The sequence below is a fragment of the Ascidiella aspersa genome, chromosome 4 (assembly GCF_963924565.1).
Source record: "Ascidiella aspersa chromosome 4, kaAscAspe10.2, whole genome shotgun sequence".
NCBI classification, from domain to species: domain Eukaryota; kingdom Metazoa; phylum Chordata; class Ascidiacea; order Phlebobranchia; family Ascidiidae; genus Ascidiella; species Ascidiella aspersa.
The window spans coordinates 13852992-13868244 of record NC_139450.1 but is presented as its reverse complement, the minus strand read 5'-3'; the positions used below and the strand labels follow the sequence as shown (position 1 = coordinate 13868244).

At 36.8% G+C, this 15253-nt stretch overlaps 4 protein-coding genes across 4 annotated transcripts; 1 reads left to right on the top strand and 3 right to left on the bottom strand.

Moving 5' to 3' along the window:
* Positions 1-879: 879 nt before the first annotated feature.
* Positions 880-2322, bottom strand: LOC146148036 (protein FAM32A-like). The gene has a single exon (XM_083386404.1). It carries the CDS (start codon positions 1609-1611, stop codon positions 1216-1218), a length of 396 nt encoding a protein of 131 aa, XP_083242530.1. The 5' UTR covers positions 1612-2322; the 3' UTR covers positions 880-1215.
* Positions 1595-4411, bottom strand: LOC146148035 (rac GTPase-activating protein 1-like). Its single transcript, XM_083386403.1, has one exon. The coding sequence runs from the start codon at positions 4377-4379 to the stop codon at positions 2397-2399; it is 1983 nt and encodes a 660-aa protein (XP_083242529.1). The 5' UTR covers positions 4380-4411; the 3' UTR covers positions 1595-2396.
* Positions 4412-5625: 1214 nt separating this feature from the next.
* LOC146148034 (uncharacterized) lies at positions 5626-8900 on the top strand. Its single transcript, XM_083387351.1, has one exon. The coding sequence runs from the start codon at positions 6025-6027 to the stop codon at positions 8440-8442; it is 2418 nt and encodes an 805-aa protein (XP_083243477.1). The 5' UTR covers positions 5626-6024; the 3' UTR covers positions 8443-8900.
* Positions 8901-9666: 766 nt separating this feature from the next.
* Positions 9667-14892, bottom strand: LOC146148033 (uncharacterized). The gene is made up of 6 exons (XM_083388468.1): positions 14752-14892; positions 13708-13838; positions 13175-13327; positions 11888-12119; positions 11259-11386; positions 9667-10540 (listed from the first exon to the last, which is right to left on the bottom strand). Exons 1-6 carry the CDS (start codon positions 14861-14863, stop codon positions 10241-10243), a joined length of 1056 nt encoding a protein of 351 aa, XP_083244594.1. The 5' UTR covers positions 14864-14892; the 3' UTR covers positions 9667-10240.
* Positions 14893-15253: the final 361 nt, after the last annotated feature.

Here is a 15253-nt window from a genome sequence, read left to right as displayed (position 1 = left end):
GCTCGCTTCGCTCGCCAGGTGTGCCCTCTCTTAAAAAGGTTGACAACACTGATTTTTTTAACTATTTAAGTGGCGTTTCTATGTTGTGCTAGTCGAATAACATCCGGGAAAACCATCTTCGTTTAGTATTGCAGGTGGCGAAAGACGTGCTTGTAATTTAGCGTGGTCCCGTACATGGATCTACCAAAATCAATCACATATATTTCACGGTCTTGTTTTCGATTTACTCCTGAAGTTAACGATTGCATACTAAGCGGTATTATTTATGACGTTATCACAATCGCTAGTTTATAACGTCATATCCGTCACTATTTTATGACATCATTAACGTCAGACGAAAAAGCGGGGAATTCCCCAAGTTGAAAATTCGATCCCCCCTTTTTAAATTTCTGGATACGCCCCTGGTAGTGCATATACTTTTTCGTAAATCCGTATAGTTTAACCAAATTTGCAACAATCGGTCGAGAAATGTGATCGTTTTACCAATTCAAATGTTACTCTAATTTACTTAGGTCAATGTATCATTAATTCACAATTGAGGGGTCGCGTAAGTTTCGAAAACTGGAAAAGGGTTCGCTACAACAGAAAGGTTGGGAACCACTGACATAGAATGATACAACCTCATGGTTTAATCCGTAAACTTACTTGTTTTAGACCTCTTGTTTATGACACAACTTTACGGCGTCATCTCTAATTTTTGGTATCATTTGGGCAGGAAAATTATTCTACTCTGGTCTAAACCCTGTAATTTCCGGTTCTTAATTCGGTGAAAAAAAAAGGATTTTAAGGCTCTCAAAAAGGTTCCAAAGACAAGGTTTAATTATAAAGCCACACAAGATAGGCACAAAGGGCAATCATTTTACATACGCCAGTTCAAAACTGAGTGTAAAAGAATGTATTTAAAAGCACAGCATTATCAGGACATAATAAAAACAAACAGATAAACCAAGAAAAAAAAATACATATACAGTAATGGTACATAATTCCGGCAGGGCCTGCCTATAAAAATGCTGGTATATGTGTACAATTGAAATATTTACATTAATTTGAATGTTATCAATTGTCACAATAGGGTAACAACATATCATTCCTTAATACAGCATACACCACAAAAAAACATATTAGGATTTATCGAGTTTTATAATTTGAATCAAATTTAAATATATAATTACTCTAAGTGAGAAGGTGAAATTTAAAAGTTATTAATGTAAATTGTTATTTAGTCCAACTGACTTTAGGTATGTCATAATGTTCCGACAAGTTTTCAAGATTTCTGTTGAATTCCTCTACTCTCTCTCTGTGCGTTTTTGTAGCCTTTTTCAGAATCCGGTCCAGCTGACGTTTTTCCTGATTGTCTTTGAATTTTCTTTCAGCAGGTGTAAGAGCATCATATTTGGGTGCTGAATGGGTTCCAGTCTCTTCATTTGATGTGATGCTTACTTTTTCCATTTTAATTTTATCCTTTTTATGCTTTTTCTTCTTTTTGATCTTTCCGCTGTCACCCTTTAGCTTTAGTGGTTTTCTTTGTACGGATTCCAAATCATATTGAGTTTTAGCTGACATTTTTTTTTTTTTTAAAGAATCAAACTTAAAATCTAAACAAATAATCATTTTTATACAATACAATTGGTACACGAATAATATGGTTTGGTCCAAATGATATGATTATTATGAAAACTAAATCATTTTGATGCACATATGAACAAACAAAACATTGAACAAAGGTTGTTAATTGATAAAGTATTATTCCCCAAATTTGCTTTACCAATCCTTGGTTTTCTAATATCATTTTAGGTGTGACAATATACATTCAAGCAACGACAGGTGTCATTTAAAAATGACCTTCCACCAAATATAAAAATGTTATCATTTAAAAGTGAGAATTCAAAAATTCTCGTTGTCCTAACTATTATAATGCTTTTGTAACACTTAGCTCAGTTTTTATAATATATAAAAGGACATTCAAAATACAATACACATGTATATTGAGATTAAACAGGAAGAGAAGTAGTTATTTCTGCCAAACCAGTTAAGCACAAGATAAAAAATGTCAACAATGCATTTTTAATTAAAAGATGCCTCTAAGATGAAGACATTGTATCAGGTTAACAGATCTTCTTATCTTTGGTATACAATTCTTACTTCACATATTAGTCGATGATGAATTATGTTGTGTTTTTGGTACACTCAAATTAAAGGTATAAAGGAATTCAATGTTTTAGATAAGGGTTGCTAAACACATTCAAGTTTTAATTGTGCAATTTTTTCTTAAATTCAAGGAGTTTATTTAACATGGGTAAAACGGCAGTGAAAACAACCCGCAAAAAAAAAAGAGATGAGACGTTACAATAAAAGTAGGTATATTGAATATTAGTAACATAATACGTGTAGACTAGTTAATGAAGACTTGGTGAAGCGAAGAAAGGTGCTTCTTTTCGTTTTCCTTTTCCAAATGGAGTTCCTCCCAAATACTTTTTTGCTCTTTCAGCAAGAGATGTACTACTTGGGGTTTTTCTAGGTGAATCCAGTGGGCCAAGCAAACTCTCTGGGGCTTTATGCAATTCTGGGGTGTTTTCTAAATTTTTGCCAACCCGAGTGGTGCCAGCATTGTTTTTCATGGGCTTTTCCAATGTTTTAATGTAATAATCAGTAGGTAGAAGTAGAAGTCTTGTTAAGACTTTCTCCTGATCAAAAGCTGCACTTTGTAAGTCAGACATAGCAGGTTCAGGTGAACTGTATCCAACAATAGATGGTCCAACCGCTTTTGAAAGCGCTTCTATTGACATCCTTGTTTCTTTGGACTCCACTACACGTTGGAAATGAAGCATCATAAACATCAAGGTGTCTCTGTTGCTGATTGGTAATTCATTAAGCACCTGGTACATTAGAGAATCATTATCCTGATAAGATGCTTCAATAAATGTTGGTCGATGTTCATAAGTAAGAATGGGCTCTCTTAAAGTAACCCGAAGAAATTCTTTCACTAAAGAACAAAGTGCATGGACATCATTAACCTCTGCTAGGTTGGGAATACTTTTTCCCTTGAACTTTTCTCTCAGTTCTCGTACTATACGGAGCATCCCAGGAACTCTATACAAACCAACATCAGATAAACCTCTCCTCTCGATTTCTTGAACAGTGTGATAAATGATAGGAGGTATTTTTGGCAACTGATCTGAAGCAAGGTAGTCCTCAATAGTGTCCTTTGCCGAATTGGTCGAGGGAGATTTATTGGAGAGATCACAAGTAAACATTTTTGCTTCATGTTCACACTCTGGGTGTACAACAAGTCGACAATCAACACATTTCATTGCCTTTTTACCAAATTGTACACGCTTTCCACACGGTTTACAGGTTTCTTTAGTAATTACACAAGGCTTTATTTGAAGATTGTGACTTTTCTGTGTATTTTTGGCAGGGCTCTTTGCATCAACACTAGATACAGGGGCACTTGGCCAAAACTTTTCCACCTCACTCTGTGTCTCAGAATCCGATGTTGTTGCACTTCTTCTCCTGTGCTCTCTTGATGGCCGTCGCCTACCCTGATGTGGGTTTGGCCGGCTAAAGCTTTTTTCGAGTTTCTCAATGCACATGGTTGCTGGGCCGTCGACAGTGCACCGGATTGACTCATTGTGATTTACTTCAAAAAACTGATCATTATCAAGTGCATTGTGATAACTTTGGCTATGAGCAGTAGAACCGCGGGGTAAAGGAGCATCAGAACGTCGTCTTTTAGGATAAGTCTCATCTTCATCACCACCCAATGCTCTCCTGGTCATAAGTCTTCCTCTTTTCCATTTTTTCCCATTTCTTAAATGTGATCCGTCTAAATCATCTTCAGTAACATCAAATGAAATGTCAGAGTAATCAGAAAGCATTGATCCAGTTTCATCGATTGGATCAAGTCGTCTGTGACTTCCTTTGATTCCACCTCTTGGTGACTGAAAGCGACTGGCATTCAAAAAATCTAATTTTTTCTGTTGTTCTTCACTTAATGTGCCAGTTGATGATGAATCAGAGAGCAATAATTCTCGAACCAACATAATTTGATTGTCCAGTTCATCCCGATCTTGCTCAGCTTTTTGACGCCCTTGCATTTCCACATCAATCTGCCTTCTTGCATGTTTGAGCTTTACAAAGAGTGCATTTTTCTCAGCCTCACTTTTGGTTAATCTTTCTTGTAAATCCATACACTTTTGCTCCACTAAGTTCCATTTCTTTTGACAATCGTCGAAGTGCTCTGCAAACTGCAAAAATTCTTTTTCACAGCTAGAATCAACCAGAGTATTGTACGCCCTTAAAATCTCATCAAACTGATTTAATATTGGCAGTTTATCAAACATTTTATTGGAAACAGATTTAATGGGCATCTTTGGCATATTTTGATTAAACCCAGTCGACTCCCTTTACCTTTTCCTTGGTTTGAAAAAATGAATGGGCGCTTTTTAAAAAGCAATCATTCTGTTGCGACCTCTAGCGGATTTTTGTTATTTATTTTATTTTTATTTTTTAAGGCGATCGGGGTAAATTGGTAGGCAGGTTAGAACAAAAGGGGAATAAAACATTAGGCGTTAAATAGGCTAAAGGCTTATATATTTTTGGTTCAGTTTATAGTTAATAGGTACTCGGAGATTCGTGTACAAGTAACTTTTAACTATTGGGTTCAGTTCCGGTTCGAGTCTTCGATTAACATTCTTAAAATACTGATTCAGGTTTTATGTTTCCCCATAACCGAATTAACAAAATCTGGTGTATTTTGATAAATGTTTGAGAGTATTAGTGTCGCTGGCCCTTAATGTCTGTTGTGGGCAGGGAGTCGAACCGGAACCGAACCGGAACTTTATAAACCGGTTTTGGATCAATTTTTTCCCAACCGTAACCTGAACCGGTTTTTGTAAGATTTTAAGGAGCCGAACCGGAACTGAACCGAATATTTTGAAAGTACCTGAACCTTAACCGAACCCGAACATGTAAATATAAGCGGTTCGCTCCAGCATGACATCACAACTTGTATTTTATAGAGTCAAGTTGCGCCATGTTCGAAAATTTATGAAAAAATATGAATATTGAATCAATAAAACGCTAATTTTTTATTTTTTAGGTATTTCAATAATGAGTTGCTGTTTTTTTAATACGCCACGTAACTTAGATTAAATGACAATTACGATTCAAACATTATTCTCTATATTTATTGACCCACATTTTAAAGTTTAACTCAACTATATCGTATACGAACCGGAACTTTATGAACCGGTTTTGGAATAACGATGGTCGAACCGGAGCTGAACCGGAACTTTTAAATTTCTCCGAACCGAATTCCGAAAAATCCCTTGAACCCAAACCGAACTTGAACCGGAAAAGTCAAACGGTTCGACTCCCTGGTTGTGGGCCACACTGAACAGCACACCCTTGACGTAGGATTTTTTTTCTTGTATTAATTATCAAGCCGGGAATTTCCCATCGACGTCACAGATAGTAGTGCTTTTTTCTTGTTTCGAATCCGCTGTTGTTTACCAAAAGTAGGCTGCGCTAACATATACGACATACGTAGTTATCCCTCGCGCGACTGAGATCTGTGCTGAAAAGTTATGAAATGCGTATCAAAAAGAATACCTGTTTTGATGTTGAGATGCAGGAAAATATAAACTAAATGTTTTGTACTTTTTGAAAATACAGTGGGTATAGAAAGTCAAAAGTAGGCGCCGTTCCATAACGCAAATTATATAGGGTTAGTGCGAATAGCGTGATAGCGTCTGGGTGTAAGTGGGTCAAGTAATATTAAAATAATAATGCTTGGAACACACAAACCAAGCTAACGCAAACCCTAACCCAAATCATGTGCGTTGATTGAATAATTGTTTGAACGCTGTGTTAGGTATAGAAAGTAAAACGATTAACGAGTAATCTAAATGTTACTAGGATGACAATCCGTGTTTTAATATCGATGTTTGAATATCAGCGCTTTGTAGCTTTTTTAGTTTTATAATACTAAAAATATGTTACTAATAATATTGTTGAATAGACATGATAAGTATGCTAACACTTAGGTTATGTTGGTTAGTTTATCTATGTGGCTTTGTTTTTGCCAGTAAATGTAATTTTAAAGGAAACACAAACCCAAAGGCATTTGAATGCCCAAAACGATGGTGTGGCCAGTCAAAGGAAAACATGGCAATGTACTCTATCGAAGAACAAAAATGCATTGCTGGAAATACCAACTCAGTAGTCACTGCCCCAAAGCTAGTGTCCATTGATTGGTACATTGCTACACGAGAAGGAAAACCAGCTATTGCGGTTTCTCTTAAATGGAAGCCTGCATCAGACAGTTCTGTAAATTCGTTGGAGTACTACCGAATCTTTATAGACCGAAAAGGAAGTAGCAATGAAGTTTATCCACTACATACAATAAACGTGTGTAGTATTAATACCAAACTTGTTAATTCAACATCAGTGTTCTCCGCCTGTTATGGCAACAACCCTGGTGATGATTTCTTACAACCCAATGACCGGTTAACAGTCTATATTGTGAGCTATCCAAACCAGATATTAGCGACTCATAAAGAAAATAACCTTCAAGTGGATTTAATAATTCCTCCCTGTGTTAATTTAAAGTGCAACAGTTGTTTCAAGGTGTGCACATTGTCTCTGTCTATTGAAAATTACTTTTGCAACAACAGGACTATTAAACTGAAATACAATATCCCACAACAAAGTAACCAAACTGTTAAAGGGGATTTCTTATTTTATCAAGGCAGTATTGAAGCTTATCGCAAGTTTTCTTCCAGTCAACAGTTTGAGTACTACAAGCTACCAAATGAAGTGTCTTTATATAGTACATTTAAAATACAATTATCTGCTAATTCGGATAAGCCTGATCCAGACCGCACACAAAGAATTCAAGGAAAATTTACAAAAGATATGTGTGAACCACAGCTACAATTATCTACATCTTCCAAGCTCCCTGTATCAATTGCCATTCCCATTGCTATTCCAATAGTAATTGGGATCATTTTACTGATACTCATTTTGTTTATATGGTATAAATGTAGATATTGTTTGAGAAAATCAATTCAAAGAGTTTTACATAAAAACCCTCACATAAAAGAAACACACCATAAACATAAACCTTGTGGTGTAGTTGAAATTGGGATGCCGACAAACATTTATATAGTGTATTCAAATGATCACCCTAAACATAAAGAGGTTGTCTTGACATTTGCATCTTTCTTGAACTGTGATCTAGGGTTTAATGTTATTTTGGATCTTTGGGAACAAGAGGAGGTGTTCAAGGACTACATATCTTGGATGGAAAAAGCACTACAAAGGGCAGATAAAATACTTGTGGTTTGGTCGCCTGGTGCTAAAGACTGTTGGGAATCAACAGGACAAAGATTAACTCCACATCCTGATATGTTTACTCCCATTGTGAAAAATGTACAAAGTGATTTAAAAACTAACAAAAATGTTGGAAAGTTTTTGCTCACTTACTTTGAATATACAGACCTTACAGACATTCCAATGATATTCAAAGACAAATCAATATATCAATTTCATCTCATGCAACAATTTAGAGAACTTTATTTTTACATTAGTAATGACAAGAAGCATAGCCCCGGCGGGTTCGAACAAGAAAAAAAAATTGCCTTCGATAAGTATTCTGATCCAAATAACAACAAATACGGGTCTGCACTACAGCATGCTATTGATGATATGTGTGCTGTGGCTAGGGCAGATTCTAACTGGTTTAAATTTTCACAGACCGAAGGTTGCAATGAAAATGAAATAGATGAGGAAATTGGGTCAACTCAATATCCAATCATGGTTAACGCTCTTCCTCCAGTTCAAGAAATGCCAGCTGTGAGTGTCCAGTCTATGTATATCACTGAACAAGAAGGAATAGCAGAATATTGTGTACAGCCAGAATCGTTTAGTGACATTTATGTGTTAGATAGCCCTGTTCAACCAAAATCAGGTTGCATGCAACATAACAACTTAAATCAAAATGATGTTCAAAACTCGATCCCTCAAAATGACATACTCAATACCAAAATAAGGCCAATTCGCACCCCAACTGAAAATTCCAACAGGACACCAATAGAGCACTCACAAAACCAACAACCAGCAGCATACATTCCATTAAACAACGTATTAGAAGTTAAAAACCTACCAATACCCCAGACCATACAAGGTTGCATCAGTAGTATTTCATCTGAAGACAGCGGAATTGAACTCAAAGCAACCTCACCTGGAAGCATCCAAAGCGAAAATAGTCTAAGAAACAACATCTCCTTTTTTGCCTTTTATGAAAATGACTCATCATCGGTTATTGATAAAATATCAACTATTGAAAATGTGAAACCAACAGTTTTACTGGAACCTCTTGACATGAGCAATGACCCCTGGGTCTCATTAGCTCTTATTAATAACAATCAGAGTACATAAAACAATATTGTACAGTTCATTTTTTTATGTTTTTTCCAAACAGTGTTGCTCATAAAGAGCTAAATTTCAATTGTGTAAATATTAGCGCAATGTCAATTTATTGCAAGGACTGTCAAACATAGCTGTACTTCGAATTTTGTAACTTGTGTATGATGCCTAAATTGCCATTAGTTTTGCGGCCATATTTTTTAACACTGTAAGAAATGGTTTACAACCTATAAAAATATAGTTATAAGCAAACGAAATCAATTTAAAGTTTTCCAAAGTGAATTCAGGACATTACTGTGTTATGAGTAAATACAGATAAATATTTGTTATGTCAGTGTTTGTACTATTTTATGCCAGTTCCAAATTGCTTTTTAGTATGACGTACTTTTGTGTTGACGCGTATGTGAATTTTCGCAACTTGCCAAATAGTTTCCTTGCCTGTGAAATTCGAAATACATGAAACTTGCCGACGCGGAAATGCTAATTGCTGCAGTATCGATACTATTATACCAAACCATTATTAATGATCATATTAAGTAAAGCAAGAAGGGAAAAGGGTTTCAAAGTTGTCTTGGTAAGAGTTTCGAAGATCCTGTAGTACAGTAAAGCATAAGTTCACCAGCGGCAGAAATTGCAATCAATGAAATACAATAGCAGTTTCGCATTGAGCTGCAAATTTCCTTTACGTAATTATGTTTCAAAATATCAGTTGGATATATTAAACAGAAGGTTCACTCTAAATTCAGGACTGTACGTAAAAAAGTTTCCTACACTAATTGGTCTTGTTACAATGCCAAAATTCAATTTTTTAGGACATATCCTGCCATGACGAACTTTTGTAGTGTTGTTACTAATCGGGTGATTCCCAAAAGCATGATCTGAGCTTTAGGTTTGTGTCTGTGTGACTCAGCTGCGGTCTCAAATGTAGTTTCCTGAAACTTTTAGTCTTTAAATCAGCGGTCCGCAACCTACAACCAGCGCGCCGGATCAGGTTTCCTAATGTAATTCAGCCGTTCCACCATCGTATTTCCAAACTAGGCACTCGATTACCAAAAATACTATTTTGTTACACCTTTCACTGCGATAATGGAGATGTCATTTTATACTAAACAAACAATTTTTTAAACGCTTAGCCACCTTTTTTTTTTAAATGTCAGTGGATTTTTTGATTGCAAAAAATACTAGGTCCGCCCCTGGTTAACAGTTGTTGATTTAAAAAAGAGTAAACATACACGGTTAAACAACAAAATTGTAAATTAAAAAATGTTTTACGGCCCACCAAAACTTTAGCAGCGGCGTATTTAAATATTTTAGAAATGGCGTCACCTTATACTATTTATATTAAAGTTAAAAGACGTTACATTTTTGATGGACCGTGGGCTGGTGGAAGGCGGGACAAGTGCGAAAAATAAATTACGTTAGCAAATCTTGACGTGTGATGACAGGCAGTGCATGCTCTCGTAAACAAAACTGTCGGCCATTCTTTCAAAGCGTTGAAGGGTAATTTTCCTTGTCAAAATTTGTTTAAATTAAATAAAACTACTTCGAGGTGAACAAAGTAATATTAACTATTCTTTTATTATTTTATACCGGTCTATATGCCTTTTTATACAAGTTTTTTAATTGCCTTTGCTGGTATTAATAGAGAATGTAAAACGTAAGCCACCAGTATAGGTACATACGCATAATTATTTTTATAATTTAGGAATACGACAGTTCAAAGATCACACAAGTTAACAATTATCATTAAAACACGCCTCAATACTTATGTACAAGTCAATTAACAATCACACAAAACGACTCGGAGCGCTTAGTCAGCAAACTGAAACATGGCCTTGGATGCCTTGCCCGATCGTAAGCAGTCGAATGCCTCGCTATGCTCCTTCAGTTGAAAGCGCTTTACTCCAAGTTTGTCATAGTTCAGGTACCCGGCCTTGGCCAGCTCCTCCAGCAAATCCAGGGTTTCGGAGAAGCAGAAAGGGTTGATAAACGAGCCCACGATCGTCAGTTCCTTCCAGTAAATCTGAAAGGGCTCGATGGCGACGGTCTTGCCGGCTGGACAGCACCCGAACCATGAGATCTTGGCACCGCGCCGCGCAAATTCGATGCACTAGGAAACAAGTCGCACCGTGCAGTGATGTATAGAGTCAAATTCAAAACGTAATAGAGTGCGTTAATTTCAAAACCAAGCGTAGTAAAACTGTATAAAGTGTTAGTTTGGACACATTTTAGGATTCCTTTACGCTTTAGTAAAATTTTGGACGTAAAGCTCAGCGGGGTTAAATATAGATTTTTAATACAGCCAAGACGTTTATGGATTGTGAAAATTCCAACCGCACTGCCTTTGTTATGTTGTTTGAAAGACCTAAAGAACGCCTTTGCCGACCGGAGGCTGCCATTGATCGTTAACTATAGAAGGCTCAGATATCGAGTTTCCTATTAGCCCACTCTACTGTAAAATATAAGAGCAATTTTCCTACGAAACCACAGTACAGGATGCTTGGTTTGCCCCCAACCGTTATATCATAGAATGACGCGTATAAAGTAATATACGACGTTTTCGATTAGTGGCAAGGAACCAAATAAATATCATGAAAAATGTTCAGTTTGCTGTTATAGTTAAATATTTTAAACATCTAAGTCAGGCTGTAATTTTGGTACATTACTTATTCGGAACGTCCATACCAGTTTGTCAAAGTCGTATAATAACCTGCAATTTCCCCAATTTAAATTTGTGTAAATTAACATAGGCCTCAATCCACTTGTTATGTAGCTGTGTATACTCTCGCAGCCGCAGGTAATATTATTATGCTAAACTTAACAAATACCTTTTGGTTGGCTTTTGGATTTCCTGTACAGTCTATAATGAGGTGAAATCCTTGTTTGTCGACATCTTGTCCCGCCATCTTTAATTCCAACTCCTGCGGCGCGACCACATCGAAACCCAGGCCCATTTCTGCACGCCAACGAAAAAAATGGGATAAAATTTGGGTGGAGTTGGCAAAACGAAAAAAAACTGAGGTGACCGAAATCTTTTATGATTTTTGAACTTAAATCTTTTATGATTTTTGTACTAAAATCGCGTGTTATGCTACGTGTAGCCCTATCTCAAGGTTCATACCAAGTTTAAAATAGACGACTTGTCTGCTGGCACCTAGAAATGATATGCTAATGGAATATTGTAATTTCAAATGCCTTGATCAGTAATTTTTTAAGTGTGTGCCAGAGAAATTCTCTACTATGCCTCGAAACTTATTGTAATTTTGTAAAAAAAACTATTTGTATCACAAATATTGATATGCACTCATGCATGTGAGACTTTATTGGACGCTATCCATAAGAAAACTGATAGTGTCATTATATCTAACTCATACTTTTCCGTGTATAAGAAGCGATTGTCAAGTTATGAATTAGTTGTCTTGTGAAAGTTTTCCGAAATTCACCCGCAAAAACCTACCGGAGCACATTCGACGCCGGTCGTCGCTCGGTTCCGTCACTGTGACGTTACTGTAGCCCTTGTGATGCAACAAAGTGCAAAACATGGAGCCGATAATTCCGGCCCCCTGCACCAGCACTCTGGACTTGACGGGAGGGAAAGGGGAGAGCATATTCCAACCCCTCAGCACACACGAGTAGGGCTCGGCCAAGGCGCCCTGCTCCAGACTCACACAGGAAGGGAGCTTGTGCACCTTCAGTAGCATAAAAGCGTGTGAACGTTTCGTAACTTACAGTCGTGTTGTTTTTCTAGAACTTTAGTTATGTCATCGTATAGTTTTAACGTACCGCTATATAGATTTCTATTTTTTTATTAGGCGGTTTTGTTAGGCGGCTTCTAAATTTGTTTTCGTCCGTAAACCACCATTTCTATTCAGATGTACAAAGGCATATTCTCAGGCCTACATATAAAATGCAAAAGTAAAAGCTGTCCATAACTGCTACTTGCCTAAGTGATCGGCAACTAAATTTCAATGTTGATGTAGGGTCAAGGAACTTTATCATGTTACTTTATAGTATAATACGACAAATGCCCTTTGACTTCTTTAAAGGTCAAATTATTTTTATAAGGAGTCCTTTGATACTATAGTTATGGGGCCTTAATCATATGAACGTAATTGCAAAATACGGCTATTCAAATAGCATATACTTTACAAAGTTGTTACAGATGAAGCGCAAAAAACAACAAAATTATTGGAATTTGAAAACGGACGAATCAAGCAGCTAAATGATTTCTTCGTCAAATATTATGAATTTGTAGTCCAATCTTCACGATAAATTAAGAAAACAAACAATAAAACAGTTTTAAACAGGACAGATGCCGTCAAACGCGGCGACGGGCCAAGAGCCGTGAATAGTAACTGTCCAAATAGAACAGAGGTTCCAAATCTTTTATGGCTTATGGCACACCAACCAATATTCAGTAGATTGCGACTTCTTAAATAGAATTTTCAGTCAGTGGTTTACTGTATTGTCAGTATGACCGGAACTGGAACAACACAATAAACTACACACACACAGGAAAATAAATTTGATTTATCATACTATAATGGTACACATAAAATTCTATCAAGAGGTTACCAATAAAGCAAAAATCAGATTCTTAAAGATTCCCGAAAACCTCTCGGCACCCTTCAGCATTTAAAATGGCACCCCGGCTGAGAACCACTGGACTAAAATACAACGCCAAATTCGTGATTTAAGGCACGTGCAAACGCATTTTTTCTATTGTTGCCACAGGTGTACTTACGACCCTCTCTGGCACAACACAGTACTTGGCCCATCCGCCGTCCCGCTTCACACCGACCGTGATGTTGGATTCACAGAAATGCGGAAGGTTGTCATCAGCCCAGTCACATTCGCCGCAACAAATATTTGGGTTCACACAAACCTTGTCGCCCACCTAAACAAGCGCGAATTGGATAGCTTTGTAAGGGTCCTTAAGTTTGGGAATAGATGGGGTAGTAAGCAAACTGAAGCCCGGAACTTTTTAATTAGCAAAGTAATTGTTATGATGTATAAGGTGTTGCGATAAATTGGTACTAAGACATGGCAAGCTAATTGTTTTCTACTAACGCTGATTTATTGCTCCAGTATAAAAGATTTTCGCGTATAACGAACAAAAAATTTTATCTACAAATTAATTTTTTCAAACTTTGCCACTGATTGGTATTTTGGGAAGATATTGCTTTTTCCTACTATGTGTATAAATTCCAGGACTTAGACAAAACTCATCAACCATGTCATAAACCCAGACTGCGGTACTATTCAAACTTGACTTACGGCAAAATTTGCTTTATTCCCGACGCCCACCACTGTACCAGAAAACTCATGACCCAAAATGACGCCGTCGCTCTTTGGCGAAAACTTTCCCATTTCGCCCTTCATGAAATGGAAGTCTGAACCGCACACACCTGTTATTAACAAAAAAATAGGTTCGCTGCGCGGGAACAGGGCAGGACAATCCAGCTTAAATTTAAATTCCAAACTCTTGACATGGGTTTGGTATGCGTTTAAACTGGGAAGTTGCAAAATGACAAGAGTTGTTTGGAATTGGATGCAGAATGTTTGGTTAATTTCTTCGAAGGTTGTAGCAACAACAACAACAACGCTTATTTGCTGTCGGGCTGAGGACAAGCGCTTTTATACGACAAACTTTGGGTAACTTTCGAAACAAACAAAACACATTCAAAAAGTATTTCATAACTCTCTTTTCCTATTAAACTGCAGTGTTGTACTAAATTAAGTCCATGACTTAACTCTAGTGCACTTAAGGCACCGTTTTCAAACGGATTGACTTGACTGAAGTAGTTCAACCCAAATGACATTTGACTTGACTTCAGTCTTTTGGACAAATGACTTGAACTTAGGTTAAATAAGATATTTTTCATAAATTATGTTCTATAAAATTGGGTGGTCCTTCTAAAATTGCACGTAAAACGATTTGCTTGCTGTATATTGTGTTTTGTTATTTTTAGTTGAAGTATTTGCTCATACACGGACAAGGTTAGCAATTTTAATAGCTGGACCTTTTAGTTTTATGTCAATTAGGCTACATGACTGGAGGTTGACTTGAACGGGATTTGACTTGGGCGACTGAGGACTTATTTTTACAAGACTCTACGAGGACTTTTAAAATTGACTTGTTTACAACACTGGTAAACTGTACTAGCGATGTGCGACAGCAGCAGAAATATAATATTATCCCGATATCGCGCTTTCTTCGTATATAGGTGGATCATCGCAAAATTTTGCCTTACGTTTAACTAAATTGTGCTACATTACTCATCTTGCTAGAATGTTTTTTCGCAGCCAAACTTTGCTGACCTGAAAAGGCAACTTCAATCTTTACGTCATCTGGCGCTTGTATTTCTGGTGCTGTACGATTGCTTTCGAACGATAAGTCCTTTTTCGTTCCAAGCCACCACAGGGTTTCCATAGTAAAAGAATATCAACAGCAATTTAACGAAATTGTTAAGGTTTGTCTAGCCAGGTAAAGAAACATCATTTTTTGAAATGTAATAAGTTTCAAATTGAACTTTTCGGAACTCGTAAAATAACAGCATGCAGCTCTGTGCTAACACGTGAATCTCAGCAAAACTGTTCTGAAATCGAATTGTCGGCTGCACATGTGAATAGGCATTTAGTAACTGCTCAAGCAGCGCTAAACAAACACAATGAAGAATAGCTATCAGGCTATACATTAACTATCGACAGAATGGCCTATTTTTAAACACAAGTATACGCCAAAATTGTTTGTCGTTTGACAAACAATGAATTTCAGCTTTGCAATACAGGTAAAACTCTCCTTTGTAATCTTTACATTGAA